The sequence below is a fragment of the Phacochoerus africanus genome, chromosome 14 (genome assembly GCF_016906955.1).
Source record: "Phacochoerus africanus isolate WHEZ1 chromosome 14, ROS_Pafr_v1, whole genome shotgun sequence".
In the NCBI taxonomy this organism is placed as follows: domain Eukaryota; kingdom Metazoa; phylum Chordata; class Mammalia; order Artiodactyla; family Suidae; genus Phacochoerus; species Phacochoerus africanus.
In genome coordinates, this window is record NC_062557.1 from 16,941,687 (window position 1) to 16,957,441 (window position 15,755).

Sequence of the window (15,755 nt, forward strand, 5' to 3'; positions counted from 1 at the left end):
AAACCACCAACAGATGTGTTAACCCCGTGAGTAACAGTCAGGAAAGAAATGCTTTGTTTTTTAGAAAAAAGAAAAAAAAGGAGGGACTTTAGGCAAATTCTAAACTAAGAGCCAGAGTGCAAGAATCACAGACTCTTTAAATGCTGACTCTAGATACATATTTTCACACAAAAAAATATCATCTTAATGTATCTATCCTGTGTTGTGAGTTCCTACATTTAAATTTACAAGAATCCAGTGCACAAATACAAGACTTTCACGTGTTGTGTAAAAAAGAGCTGTGCATGTAAAAGGACAAAAAACCAGAGTTTCCGTCATGGCTCAGTGGTTAATGAACCTGACTAGTATCCATGAGGACGTGGGTTTGATCCCTGGTCCCATTCAGTGGGTTAAGGATCTGGTGTTACCATGAGCTGTGGTGTAGGCTGCAGATGCGGCTCAGATCTAACGTTGCTGTGGCTGTGGTGTAGGACCGAAGCTGCAGCTCCTATTCAACCCCTTGCTTGGGAACCTCCATATGCCCTGGGTGCGGCCCTAAAAAAAATGACAAAAAACTTAGCATGAACAAACCGTGTCATTGACTGTTATAAAATGCAAATACAACTTTAGTCCACCTTAATAGAAGTAATCCAGAAAATAAAAGCCTGTCCTCTTGCATTCCGAACTCCATTTGAAGAAAATCTGGAGTGCTATGCTCACTTAAAAGCATCACATTTTGGAGTTAACAAACCTGACTAGCATCCATGAGGACTTGGGTTTGATCCCTGGCCTTGCTCAGTGGGTTAAGAATCCAGTATTGCCATGAGCTGTGGTGTGGGTCACAGATCCCAAGTTGCTGTGGCTGTATCGTAGGCCTGCGGTTACAGCTCTGATTAGACCCCTAGCCTCAGAACCTCCATATGTTGCAGATGTGGCCAGCCCTAAAAAGCAAACAATCAAACACACAATAAAACCCAAATGTTTTCCTTAACCTTAAGGTTACCAAAGAGGGAAGGGAGAGAGAGGGAGAAATTAGGAGTACGGGATTAATAGATACAAACTACTATACCCAAAATAGATAAGCAACAAGGATTTACTGTATAGCACAGGGAACTATATTTGATATTTTGTAATAAACTATAATGGCAAATAATCTGTAAATATATCTGCATCACTTTGCTGTTCACCTGAAACATAATATTGTAAATCAACTATACTTGAATTTAAAAATATTGCAAAGACTTTTTCTCATCTACCAAAAAATAAAGTTTTGATAGTTCCCTGTTCACACATTCTGGGGGGAAAGGGAGCAGGAAGTAAATTTGAGAACCTCTTACAGTTTGTTAGACACAGTCACATACTTTAAGGCATTTAGTTCTCTTAATTGCTTTTTTTTTCAGACTAAGGCAACAGAAGTTCAGGGAGGTTGTGACTTGCTTAAGGACCTAATACAATTTAGTGCCAGAGATAAAATTCAAAACTAAGCCTCTGAATTTCCCAATACACCACAATGCCTCTATCAAGAATAAAAAACTCTTCCCTCCTGAGATTTTTCCATGATCTGGCCACCTAAATAATCATTTCCAGTTAACGTACCAGATCTCATTCTACTTCCTTCTATTTTCTCCTTTCTTCTAATTCTACCCATCCTTCGAAACCAGTCTGAAACTTCCTCATCTCAATCCTAATTAATTTCCCTTTCCTCTCTCCTGAATGCTCACGTCACCATATAATGTACTATTCTTTGTTACATTACTTTTCCGTTAAATAGACAATAATCTCTTTGAGGACCGGGGTCCTACAAAATCTTCGGGGGTGGCAATCCTTCCAATTTCCTGTTTTCCTTTTGAGCCTTGAATGGATAGTTCTGGAATGAATGAATGACCTAAACTCAAAATACAGATAATTCTTGTTTAACTAAAGTCAACCCCAAACTCTTGGGTTTAACCCTTTGCTTAATCTGCAGCGCACCAATTAATCCAGCAAGGTTGAGCGGAGAAGCAAGGCGGCCACCGGGTCACGTAACGATCCCAGCTGACTCCTGCAGCCATGCCCAGCCTACTGGTTGCGGATTGGGCGTGCCCTAGGGTGGCCGATGGGGGGCGTGGCGTGCGTGAGTGAAGGCGTGGCGTAGAAGTGGAACCTACGCACTGGGTTACACTCGGTAATCTCCGGTAATCATCGACAATTTCCGGCAACGGTCTCCTCCTCCGTCGATACACCTCGGGTATTTCCGGTTTCCTTCGGTCATTTCCGTCTGGCTCCCGCCCCGGTCTCTCCACTTCGGGTTTTTCCGTGTCCCTTTCGGAAGTACTCGGCAATCGCTCGGCCTCCCCCATCCCCCGGTAACGGTCGCTGGTGAGTTTAAATGAGCCGGGGCTGGCCGGGCCGGAGCCGCTACGGGGGGGGGCCTGAGGCACTGCAGAAAGTGGGCCTGAGCCTCAAGGATGACGGTGCTGCAGGAACCCGTCCAGGTAATGGTAACCCCCTTCGCTGAGGCTTGGCTCGCAGCCTTGGTCTGGAAGCAGCGTATGGCCACTTCGCGGCCTGGTGCGGCCTAGGCCCGGCTGCTTCTCCCGCCTCCCCTCTCGCCGGCTTCTGCCTGTCTTCTCGTCAGTTCCGAAGCCTTGCCCGCAACCTAAGGCGTGTTACCTCTGGCCCTACATTACTTCTTCCCCCAGCAGGAGCGGGTTTCGTTGATAAGACCCCCTTTCCCTTCCAGGCCAACGTCGAGCGAACCCCTTCTGTCAGTCTAGGGGCCGGGCCCGGGACGGGTTTGGGATGAGGGGGCGGAAAACTAGTCCCAGGTGCTCTCTTGCCTGAAGGGTGATTGGGAAGCATATTTGATCAGCGTTTGCAGGATCTTCATAATGGTGGGGCAAGTTTGCGGGGAGAGTGTTGTTTTTGATTTTGTTTTTGTTTTTTTTTTGTGAGTAGGTGGAGGGAGGGTAGGATCGGTGTTTTTAATACTAATTTCTATTTCGGTGACAGACTTTGTAACCCACGTTGCTTTTCTCGCCCAGTAACTTCCTTCTGGACAATGATTTCCGTCGAGAACTCCAAGGCCCGGTGCTGAGATGCAAGCACCTATTAAAGGGGAGAGGGTGGAAACGGCAAGTTGGGTTTTTTCCATGACCTATGATGGGAATCAGGAGTGTTTATTGTACGTGTTTATAAGGCGTTCAGGAAATGAAAGGCAGATAATGATTTTTCCGTCCGTACCACACCAGGGTATGTTTTGATGCAAAGTGCTCCATTGGCTTGGAAGGAACCCTATTGGATTTTAAGTGTGTGATGATGCAGTGCCAAGTCATCCCGCCCCCCCCCCAGACATCTGAAGAAACTGAATCTTTTGTCCCTTGGTGATGGACCAGGTCTGGGAGACTTTCAGCCTACCCTATGATCTTTGAATTGATTAAAAGAGTTGACCTTTATCAACTACTGTCTTTGAGTCAGGGACTTTCTTTATTTTGAAGTTAAAAAAAAGAAACCAATTTTAGAAGTTCTTTCATATTGCCCTTAATAGGCCTATTCACTACCTACTATTGATATCACATAGTAAAAAATTTAATACATCACTCCTTCCATATTTCCTTAATTTTTCTTCACAGGATGAAATACTATTTTCTCCTAGTTGGCTCTTTCTCTAGCTCTTTTCTGTATAGCAACTATTAGTTTTTTAGTTAATATAATGTGAGATTCTATCCTGGAAGTTTACCTGTTTTTACATTATACTGGTGCTTTCAAAGCTATTTCCTTCCATCACTTTTCTCTTACTAGTAAAGAGTCCCTTTTTAAGATTTTTTTTTTTTTTTTGAAGCCTAACATGAAATTGGAAGTTACTGTCTGTACCTTTTTAAATGGATAAGCAAATCACTTAAATCGTTTAATTTCTGCTTCAGATTTTTGTAATTTTAATAATTAATGATATATTTGCCTTCTCTGGTCCCCAAACCCTTCTAAAATGATAAACTAGTTTTATTACTAACCTATAACAACTATTTATTAACAATTTAAACTTACATAAAAACATAAAATATGTAGCCAATTCCTTGATAGTACCAATCGAGTTTCCTCTTTTTCTTTAAAGTACTCTTAACTCTAAAGCATTTAGGGTATTTTTAAGGCTTAAAAGTCAGATTTGTCTTGGAGTTCCCCTTGTGGCTCAGCAGTTAGCAAACCCAACTAGCATCCATGAGGACACGGGTTCAATACCTGGCCTCGGTCAGTGGGTTAAGGATCCAGCATTGCTGTGAGCTGTGGTGTAGGTCGCAGACGCGGCTTGGAACCCACATTGCTGTGGCTGTGACATAGGCAGGCAGTTGTAGCTCCAATTGGACCCCTAACCTGGGAACCTCCATATGCCGTGGGGACAGCCCTAAAAAGACAAAAAGACCCCCCCCAAAAAAGGTCAAATTGGTCTTTTTTTTTTTCCTATACTACCTTTATTAGATTTGGGCACAGTGGTAAGATGATTGAAGATAGAGCTAGGTGAGAATTTTGGTTATAATTTTTACTATGAGAAAAAGCCATTCAAGAAGGGATCTGGAGCAATAGGATCTTTGGCTACAATGATAAAAATCAACTGATAGGAATAGTGCTGAAAATGGGAAGGAATTAGTAAAAAAGAAAATAAAAATAGAACAGCTACATAAGATACTCTTTTTAAAACTCTAGTAAGTGATTGCATGTATTTGTGAAGGAATGAAAGTTAGAAGGTATTTCCTTTCTAGGGATATCTCTGCTCAAGGTATTATTAGGCCTCCTTGGAAAAAATTGAGAGAAAAGATGAACAACTGTTTTTTGCTTTTTCTTTTTTAAAGTTTTAGCATGGAGTAGCCAGTTTGATTTAAACCTTATAAGCCTAAATATAATTATCTCTCTTAGAAAAGTGTTACTTTATATTTGAGTCTTTACAAAAATCTCTATTATGAGGCAGAAATTTTTGTCAGTTATTTTTAAAGTAACTGGGAGATAAATTAGCCTAAGTGACTTGAATCAGTGTTAATTTGGATCTTAATAAAATTCATCTGATGAAATTTATTTTTTAAATGACATTTTATATAGATTTATCAGTATTCCTGGGAGTAAGACATCACTATTAGAAGTGTTAGATGAAGTTGTAAAAAAAAAAAGGTCTTGTAAATCACTTTAATAAGCAGCAGAGTAAGTGGGTGCTTTACACATATAATATTGTTTTAGAGGTCATTAGATAGTGAAAGAATACTTTTGGCTAGGGATAAGATGTGTTGAGACAGCATCTAACGTGGATTCAAAGGGTACATATTTCAAATAACTTAGATTTGAAGGTTGCATATTCAGGAAAATTGTGCTGGATGATTCCACACACACCAAAAAAAAAAAGACTTTTAATAGTTCTATTTTTAGAATGGGAACTCCAAAAAATATATATATTTGAGTTAGCTGAAATACATTTGTTTGTGAACTTTTCTTTTGGAAAATAGATTGCTTTATATTTAGGTACAGTATAGTAATACCTTGAAGACAGTACTGCGTAGTACCTTAACTGAGGAGCCATGGAGGTGAGGAGGCAGAGGAGGAAGTCATTGCAAGTACATAATAATTCCTTTATAGACCAATGTCCTGATATAGCCTCTGTGCTTATATAGAGAAAAAGCATGGGACAAATAATCACAAATTAGTAATTATAAATTGTGATAAGAAGGGCTCTATGAATAGGGTGTTAGGAGAGGGACCTAATTGGAGAGTCCTGACCTAAGTCTAGTTGTCAGGTTTGCAATTAGACCATCAAAGGAGGTACTACAAAACAGAAAGTTCAGAACAAGCCTCAATGAAAAAAATCAAATTGGAAAGCATGTTATGCATTTGGAATGTGCCAAGCACAGGTAAAAGATATTCTAAAATCTTTTCTAAAAAAGATGTCAGCAGAGTTCCCGTCGTGGCTCAGTGGTTAACGAATCCGACTAGGAACCATGAGGTTGCGGGTTCAATCCCTGGCCTTGCTCAGTGGGTTAAGGATCCACGTTGCTGTGAGCCGTGGTGTGTGTTGCAGACGTGGCTCGTATCCCGCATTGCTGTGGCTCTGGTGTAGGCCAGCGGCTACAGCTCTGATTCCACCCCTAGCCTGGGAAACTCCATATGCCGCGGGAGTGGCCCAAGAAATGGCAAAAAGACAAAAAAAAAAAAAAAAGTCAGGAAAGTCCTTTTTATTCAGAAAACACTGAAACTAAATTCAACGGTTGAGAAGGCAGCAGTAATTTGAAGAGCATTAAGAGCAAACAGCATATGCAAAGTCCTTAAGACAGCAGAATTTGGCAGTGAAAGGCGGCCAGTGTGGCTGGAGTTGCATAGTAATGGAAGGCCATTATAAGAAGTTCAGTTTTGGAGTTCCTATGTGGCTCAGCGGAAACGAATCTGACTATTGTCCATGAGGACGCAGGTTCAATCCCTGGCCTTGCTCAGTGGGTTAAGGATCCAGCTTTGCAGTGAGCTATGGTGTAGTTCACAGATGCAGCTTGCATCCAGTGTTACTGTAGCTCTGGTGGAGGCCAGGGGTTATAGCTCTGATTCAACTTCTAGCCTGGGAGCCTCCCTATGCCGTGGGTGTGTCCCTAAAACGACAAAAAATAAATAAAAGTTGAGTTTTCATTTTAAGGTAATGGGGAATCATTGAAAGATTGGCATGATTTCTCTGGCTATTGTGTGTGAAAGGTCAGGGAGGAGCAAGGCAAGAGCAAAAACAGTTTTAGGATGAAAGGTAACCTAGCAGTGAAGTAGGAAAGAGGTAAGTAAATTCATAATGTGGAAAGTAACATAATGTCTTTTCTATCAAAGGAAATCTTGGTTACTCCATTTTGTTCCCGGCTCTGGCTTCCACTGAATCAACCCTGCAACCCCCTTCCTCTTTACCTCTTTTCCCAGTAACAATTTGTTTCAAATTAGCCAACCAGGAAGAATGTGCCCACACTTTTTGTAGTGCCCCTGCCCTTCTGCAGAGGTAAAGAGCCTTGTCCAGATTCCTCCTTGTCCACGAGTCTCACTTTCCGACACTGACGACCTGAGTCAGAGTTATTGTGATTTCCAACAGTAAGATGTTTTGGAGGTAGAGCCAATGAGATGTGAAATTAATTGGATGTGAGGGGATCAAGAACACTACTTGGATTTCATTTTGGGGAATGCCATTTAATAAACGGAGAGTTCTTTGAAGGGAGACAAATTTGGAGAAAGACGATTAAGAATTCTGTTGTGAGCAAATTGAGTTGGAGATATTTGTGAAATCAACCAGTGGAAATGTGGATACATAACCTCTAATCTTTTGAGGGGTCTAGTCTTATTGGGAAGATAAGGTTGCTTAGCAGGAACAACTGGATAATGTTATGTCACTATATATTTGATTACACAGATAATAATAAATTCAGGAGAGAGAGATCCTTGTAGACTCTACAGAAAATGGGAAAGGTCTCTTGAAGGAGTAGAACTTAAAGCTTTAGGAGATAGAAAGGGTTTGAATTGGTAGAGAAGAGAGAGAATATTCTTGGCATAGAATGGCATGAGCAAAAGCCCAAACTTGAGAATGGAGTTTAAGGAACAAGAAAATAGTAAAATTATATCCTTGGCTAAAATGGAAATTGAAAGTAGGAAGAGATAAGGTTTTGCTAGCCAGTTAGAATCACGTTACAAGGGACTTAACATCTGGGTTGAGGGCTTTATTGCCCAGACTGAGAATCACTGATGTAGACTTGAACTAAATTAGAGTTCTATAAATTAGACTGTAATGCATAATAGGAAAATTACACAGTGATTTTTTTCCCTCATACCTTCTTATGTTTTCTGGAGCTTTTATTATCCATTTCTTTTGTCTTTTTTTTTTTTTTTTTTTTTAGGGCCACACCCACAACATATGGAGGTTCCCAAGCTAGGTGTCCAGTCGGAGCTGTAGTCGCCAGCCTGCGCCGCAGCAACTCGGGATCCCAGCCACGTCTGCAACCTACACCACAGCTCATGACAATACCAAATCCTTAACCCACTGAGCAAGACCAGGGATCGAACCTGTGTCCTCATAGACACTAAGTCAAATTCGTTTCCACTGAGCCACGAGGAGAACTCCACAGCTAATTTCTTTTTCTTTTGTTTTGACAAAAATGAGAACAACACAAAACAATCTATGTGGTCATATTTAAGTCTGAATTAGTTGTACAGCTTATTTAAATATTTAAAATAATATTTCATGTTTTAAAAGAGCACACAAGGAAGAAACTTTGCCATTTAATTTTATGGTGTTGATTTCATTATGTTTTTAATTTTGTTGGTTGTAGTTGATTTATAATGTTCTGTCAATTTCTGCTGTACAGCACAGTGACTCAGCTATACATATATATATATTCTTTTTCTCACATTATCCTCCATTATGTTCCATTACAAGTGATTAGATACAGTTCCCTATGCAATACAGCAGGATCTCATTGCCTAGCTACTCCTAATGCAGTAGTTTGCATCTTTTAACCCCAAACTTAGAGTACATCCCACTCCCTCTCCCTCCCCCTTGGCAACCACATGTCTATTCTGCATGTCCATGACGTTGTTTATTTTCTGTAGATAGTTTCATTTGTGCCTTATATTAGATTCCAGATATAAGTGATATCATATGGTATTTGTCTTTCTTTTTCTGATTTACTTCACTTAGTATGAGGGTCTCTGGTTCCATCCATGTTTTACTGCAAATGGCATTATTTTGTTCTTTTTTATGGCTGAGTAGTATTCCATTGTGTATATATATCACATCTTCTTAATCCACTCATCTGTCAATGGACATTTAGGATGTTTCCATGTCTTGGCTATTGTGAATAGTGCTGCCATGAACATACAGGTGCATGTGTCTTTTTCAAGAAAAGTTTTGTCTGGATATGTGCCCAGGAGTAGGATTGCTGGGTCATATGGTAGTTCTATATTTAGTTTTCTGAAGTACCTTCCTACTGTTTCCCAGAGTGGTTATACCAATTTACATCCCACCAACAGTGTAGGAGGATTCCCTTTTCTCCACACCCTGGCCAGAATTTGTTATTTGCATACTTACTAATGATAGCCATTCTGACTGGTGGGAAGTGGTACCTCATTTTAATTTTGATTTGCATTTCTCTAATAATCAGTGATGTTGAGCATTTTTTCGTGTGGTTGTTGGCCATCTGTATGTCTTCTTTGGAGAAATGTCCGTTCAGGTCTTTTGCCCATTTTTCAATTGGGTTGTTTGTTTTTTTGCTGTTGAGTTGTATAAGTTGTTTGTATATTTTAGAGATTAAGCCCTTGTCAGTTGCATTGTTTGAAACTATTTTCTCCCATTCCATAGGTTTTCTTTTTTTTTTTTATGGTTTCCTTTGCTGTGCAAAAAGCTTGTCAGTTTAAGTTCCATTAGTTTATTTTTGGTTTTATTTCTGTTACTTTGGCAGACTGACCTAAGAAAACATTTATGTGATTGTGTCAGAGACTGTTTTGCCTATGTTCTTCCATGAGTTTTATGATGTCTTATGTTTAAGTCTTTAAGCCATTTTGAGTTTATTTTTGTGCATGGTGTGACGGTTTGTTCTAGTTGGATTTCATTGTCTTTTAAATCAGTGTAGCCTAGGACTGACCCATGAGTTTAATCTGTAGGATTTCTCTTTTAAACTTTTTTGGATGGGTGGTGGTGTTGCTCTGTTTGGCTTCATGACCTTAGCAGCATTTCTCCATCTGGGCTTCATTTGTAGAACTCCTAAAGTGATGCACTGAGTGATATTCTTTAAGGTGCAGGTTTACATCAGCAGTTGAGCAGTAGATGAATAACCATGGCTAATCTTAGCCCTGCCTGTCATCAGCTACCTGTTTGCAATGTCTTAGAGAATAGTTCGTTCCTCACCTCATTCCCCCAAAAGAAAGAAACATACCATCACCCAGGAACTTCGAGGTGCTTGAGCAGAGTGGTGATGGAAGCTCTGTGTGGGGTTCTCTAAGTGGCAAGTTTTACTTCTGGGATATATGGGAGTTTTTGTTGGCTGCTTTCATTATCCCTTTTTAACCCTATTAAGACTTGATGATAAAAGAATGATACTGATCTGAGCAAAGTTTGAGTTTAAATCAGAAATGGATAGATACTTTTTTTTCTATTTCATTTCTTTAATTTTAAAAAGACAGGAAGAGGAGTTCCCTTGTGGCAGAGCAGATTAAGTTTCCAGTGTTGTCACTTTAGCGACTTGGGTCACTGCTCTGTTGTGCATTCAGTCCCTGGCCGTAGAACTTCCACATGCCACAGGCATGGCATGCATAAACAAACTTCTAAGACTTTTTGGTAATCGTGCCAGATTTTCCTGGTGATGAGTAGCACTAATGTAGCTGGCGAATCATGGGGTCCTTTGTGGCTTATTTATTACAAAATAAACAATTGTGGCAGATATGATGGGAGATGTTCTATAATAGAAACTGTAAATTGTATTTATTGAATTTGTTTATATTAAGAACTGGAGGAGTTCCTGTTCTGGCGCAGCAGAAGCAAATCCAACTAGTATCCATGAGGATGCAGGTTCTATCCCTGGCCTCACTCAGTGGGTTAAGGATCTGATGTTGCCAGGAGCTGTGGTGTAGATTGCAGACGCAGCTCTGATTCTGCATTGCTGTGCCCATGGTAAGCTGGCAGCTGTAGCTCCAGTTCATCCCCTAGCTGGGAACTTCCATATGCTGCAGGTGTGGCCCTAAAAAGCAAAAAAAAGAACTGGAAAAGTAAAAGGTTTTAAGTGCTTAATGTATGCCAGTCAGTATTATAAGAGCACCACACATGTATCATTTTATTTAATCCACACAAGTTCAAGAAATAGAGTTTTGTTTTTCAGATGAGAAAATTGAGGCTGATAAAAGTTAAATAATTCCCCCCAAATCACATTGTTGAAAATGCACACAAAATTTTTTTTCTTTTTTTCTTTTTAGAGCTGCTCCCATGACATATGGAGGTTCCCAGGCTAGGGGTCAAATCAGAGCTGTAGCTGGTGACCTACACCACAACCACAGCAACATGGAATCCGAGCCGGGTCTGCTACCTACACCACAGCTCACAGCAACACCGGATCCTTAACCCATTGAACAAGGCCAGCGACTGAACCTGCGTCCTCATGGGTACTAGTCAGATTCCTTTCCGCTGAGCCACAATGGGAACGCTCTGGCACACAAATGTGAACACAAGTCTCCAACATTATGTCCTAGGTATACTCTTCTACACACCATGTTCTTTCAGTAGGTTCTTAGAAACTCTCCATGTTTTATAAAGGAACAATTTAGTTGTAATTATTTGTATTACAAGGTAATTCTATGTATTACAGAGTTTCTTCAATAGAGATTTCCAGAGATCCTTAACTGTTGAACAGATAAGAATACAGAAAAACTTAAGGCTAAGTCTAACATATAAAAATGACAGCCAGAAGTCAAAGATCATTTCTTTATTCATTCACCATTCGTTACTTAAGCAGCTACTTTCAAAGTACATAATTAATGCTGGGAGTATATAGTGAGCCAAAACAAATTTAGTCCCTACCTTTCTAGAGTTTGTATTAATAGTGAGGAAGACATTACTCACATACTCTCCTAAATAAATGTAAAGTTATAACAGTAAGAAGCATCGCAAAGGAAAGGTACTTGGTGTTAATAGCATGTACAAGGTTGCCTAATCTCATCTGGGTGTCCTAAAGAAAGCCTTCCTGGGAAAGAAGTCTGAAGAATGACTAGGATTTTGCATAGTTTGAAGGAAAGGAGAGAGTGTGCCAGGCAAATTGAACTATATGTTTAAAGGATTTGTGGCTGGAAGATAGCCTGGCAGGTCTGAGGAGCTAAAAGGTCATTGGGCTAGCATGGAGAGCTTGAGAAAACAGCAATGCGGAATCCGAGTTGTAACCTACAACACAGCTCATGACAACACAGCTCATGACCCTTAATTCCACTGAGTGAGGCCAGGTGGCGAAGCATGTCTTCGTGGATCCTAGTTGGGTTCGTTATCACTGAGCCACAATGGGAACTCCTAGAACAGTGATTTTTAATGAACCAAGATATATGTGAAACCCTAACGCTGTATATAGATTTTTCTGTATGTATGTACATGTGCTTTTTTCTGTGGAGGAGGTCCATAAGCTTTCATAAGTTTTTTAAGAGTATACTATAGGGAGTTCCTGTTAGGTGGAAATGAATCTGACTAGTATCTGTGAGCATCCAGATTCATTCCCTGGCCTCTCATAGTGGGCCACAGATGCAGCTTGGATCCCTCGTTGCTGTGGCTGTGGTATAGGCTGGCAACTGTAGTACTGATTGAACCCCTAGCCTGGGAACTTCCATATACCACATGTGTGGCCCTAAAAAAAAAAAAAAAAAAAAAAAAAGTACACTATAAAAGGAGAGAGAACTACTTACCTAGAAAGTAGAACTGTTCTGAACCCTGCATGCTTACCAGTAAAAAGGTTAAAAATAAGGATATCTAAACTCAGTCCCCGCTTCCAGTAATTTGAGGTAGAGCACCACCAAGCATGGGTTGATAGCTACTGATCTAGACAGGAGTAGCACTAAAATGTACTCAAATGAGAACAGAAACTATTTGTTACTGTGCTGCTAGTCTAGAAAGTGCCTGGCACATTTTAGGCAGTCAGTAAATATTTATTAAATGAATGAGTACTAGAGCCCGCCAGTTCAGAAAGTTTTATGAAGTAGGTGTTATTTAAGCTGGATCTTTAGGGATAAGCAGTTTATAAGAGGAGGTAGGTGAATGGAGCCCACAGTCCCCAGTGAAAGAAAAGGAAGTACAAACACACAGAAGTCTAAAAGTTCATAGAGAGTTGAGTGAGTAAATTCAGCTATGTTAGGAGCCGTACTATAAAGAGCCTTATTTAACACATTGTAGAGTTTGCACTGTAGGCATTGAGGTTTTATTACTTAGTCATGTTGATTTGAGTATTACATGCAAGGATCTGCTAAGAGTTACCATGAAACTCTTTATGTTTCTATATTTATGTTCTTTTCCCTCCACTTGCAGGCTGCTATATGGCAAGCACTAAACCACTATGCTTACAGAGATGCAGTTTTCCTCGCAGAACGACTATATGCAGAAGGTTTGTAATCTACACATTTCTATAGAACTGTAAAGGAAAAAACATAAAGCATTCTGTCACTTTTTATGACTGTAACAAGATTCTGGGTATCACTTTTGTCTTATCTTTATGATGACACTAGTTCATCAAAATTTTTCTTTCTTGGTATCTGTATCTCACTTACATGCTACTTTTAATACCTTTGTAGAGTTGCTTCAGGTTTTGTATCAGATTCACCATTTTGATGTATTTTTGCTTACTTGAAAATATTGAGGCAGAGTTCCCCATCATGGCTCAGAGGTTAACAGACCCGACTAGGATCCGTGAGGATGTGGGTTTGATCCCTGACCTCACCTAGTGGGTCAAAGGTCCAGCATTGCCCTGAACTGTGGTGTAGGTTGCAAATGTGGCTTGGATCTGGCATTGCTGTAGCTGTGGTGTAGGCTGGTGGCTGTAACTCCACTTCAACCCCTAGCCTGGGGACTTCCATATGCTGCAGGTGCAGCCCTAAAAAGCAAAAGAAAAAAAAATTGAGGTATTTTGTCTTGCATATTTATAACTATGAAGAATTCTGGGTATTTTCTCAAGTGTATGTTTTGAATTTATTCCTGTTGCTGTGAGCTGTTGTCTTATTTATTGCATATTTGCCCCAGATTATTCATTTTTTTTTTTCTCTTCTCATTTTTTTTAGGGCCGTACCTGCAGCATTTGGAAGTTCCCAGGCTAGGGGTCAAGTTGGAGCTACAGCTGCTAGCCCGTGCCAGAGCCATAGCCATGCCATATCCAACCGGCATCTGCGACCTACACCACAGCTCACAGCAACACTGGATCCTTAACCTGCCGACCAAAACCAGGGACTGAACCTGCATCCTCATGGATACTACACCACAACAGAAACTCCAGCTTTTTTCTTTTTTTGTAATCACATAGTTTTCATTTCATTATGTGTAATGAATTAAGACCTTGTTCTTTCCAGTGAACTTTTTTTATCCGAGATTCAACTATTTCAATTCATTGACTGAGATTATTTCACACAAACATCACACACATCAAACTCAATTCATGCAAAGCTAGATTCATAATGTTCCCACCCTAATCTAAGACATTACTTTCTCTTACTAGAAAAGCTTCCTAATTGATTTTCCCGTATCTATCCTTCCTTGCCTCTTCCCTTCCCCCTCCCAAATCAACCAATTCTCTTTTACTTTTTCTTTTCTTTTTTTTTTTTTTTTTTTAAAAAGGGCCGCACTTATGGCATATGGAAGTTCCAGGCTAGGGGTTGAATCAGAGCTGTAGCTGCCAGCCTACACCACAGCCATAGCAACACGGGATCTGAGCCATGTCTGAGACCTACACTGCAGCTTGCAGCCACACCAGATCCTTAACCTCCTGATCTGGGCCAGGGATTGAACCCTCGTCCTTATGGATACTAGTTGGGTTCGTTAAGCACTAAGCCACAATAGGAACTCCTGCTAGTTGGATTCTAAAACCACTGAGCCACAACGGGAACTCCTCTCTTTACTCCTTAAAACCCTTTAGAGACATATAATAGCTATAAGAGTCTGTCTCTAAGTCTTTGCACAGCTTGCAAAGCCCTGCATGATCTGGCCATCTGCTTTCTCCTCACGGATTGCCGTTTCCCCCTCAAACACTAAGGAGTCTTAAAACATCTTCCAGCCCTCTTATCTTTGGTGTATTTACTCCAAGCATGTTTTCAAAGTGTTTAAAAATATTAATGCCTACCATATACAAGTATAAAACCAGTTAGTACTAAAGTTTAGGGTGTGAATAAATATAGAGAAAATTAAAAACTAGGAATAGTATTAAAATACTGAAGTTGTGTATGTAGATGGCATGTTCAGAAATGACTGTGAAGGATGGAATGAGTCATTCATATGTAAAGTACTGCACTCAGGCAATTTAAAACAGCAAAAAAAGGTGATGAAACAATTACTTGAGCTTGTGGCTCAATGCTATGTATTGTATATCCCACATTGATGTTACATGACTCTTCAGGGATTTTAAATCTAGCAGGTCAATGATAATCATTTAATAATAGCACGTAGAGCTCTCACCATGTGTCAGGCAGTGTCCAAAGTATTCTATGTATATTAACTCATTCAGTTGTAATGGCACTAAGTACTTAGAGGTGTACTTATCACTGTGTCCTTGTTTTACAGGTGAAGAAACTGAGGGTCAGAGAGGTTAACTTGCCTTAAGTCACATGGCTAATAAGTGGTAGTGGAGAATCCAAACTCAGTTTGGCTCAAGAGTCAGTACTCTAATCCATGTGCCATACTGTCTGTAGGTGATGTGAGAACTTAAAAAGATATTCAAGATAAAATATGTACCACAAATCATAGATAATTCCATAGGGTTTATGCCATTTGAATACTTAAAACATTAGAGGTTTGACAGGGCAGCAAACAGAGTACTCTAACCTCTAAGGAGTTCTTTCTGATAATTGTGGAGTGTATCAAGGCTAGATAGAGAACACACACCTCAGAAAACTTTTCAGATCTTGTCAAAAGGGGTCCATTTTGAGAAAGACTGCTCATTTAGATTATAAGTCAACATGAAGAGGTGTCTATCTGCTTTAAAAGCACTGAACGACTAATCATCTTCCTATTTGATGGAATGTATCTGAAGAGATACAAGCTTAAACCCCTCTTGATTACTTTGGACTTGTATTAAATGACCTAACCG

The 15,755-nt window shown here is 40.0% G+C and overlaps 1 protein-coding gene across 7 annotated transcripts in view; it reads left to right on the forward strand.

Moving 5' to 3' along the window:
* Positions 1–2,279: 2,279 nt before the first annotated feature.
* CDC27 (cell division cycle 27) overlaps positions 2,280–15,755 on the forward strand; it is a 68,327-nt gene continuing 54,851 nt past the window's right edge. For 4 of the 7 annotated variants that reach the window (XR_007131713.1, XM_047757268.1, XM_047757266.1 and 1 more), the window contains exons 1-2: positions 2,315–2,453; positions 12,995–13,070. Coding sequence is in view for 6 of the 7 variants with exons in the window: in XM_047757268.1 (XP_047613224.1) it covers positions 2,427–2,453; positions 12,995–13,070 (103 nt within the window). In the remaining variant the exon portion in view is untranslated. Of the gene's footprint in view, positions 2,454–12,994; positions 13,071–15,755 lie in introns of all 7 variants that reach the window. The other 3 variants (XM_047757270.1, XM_047757267.1, XM_047757265.1) reach the window with 3 other exon arrangements.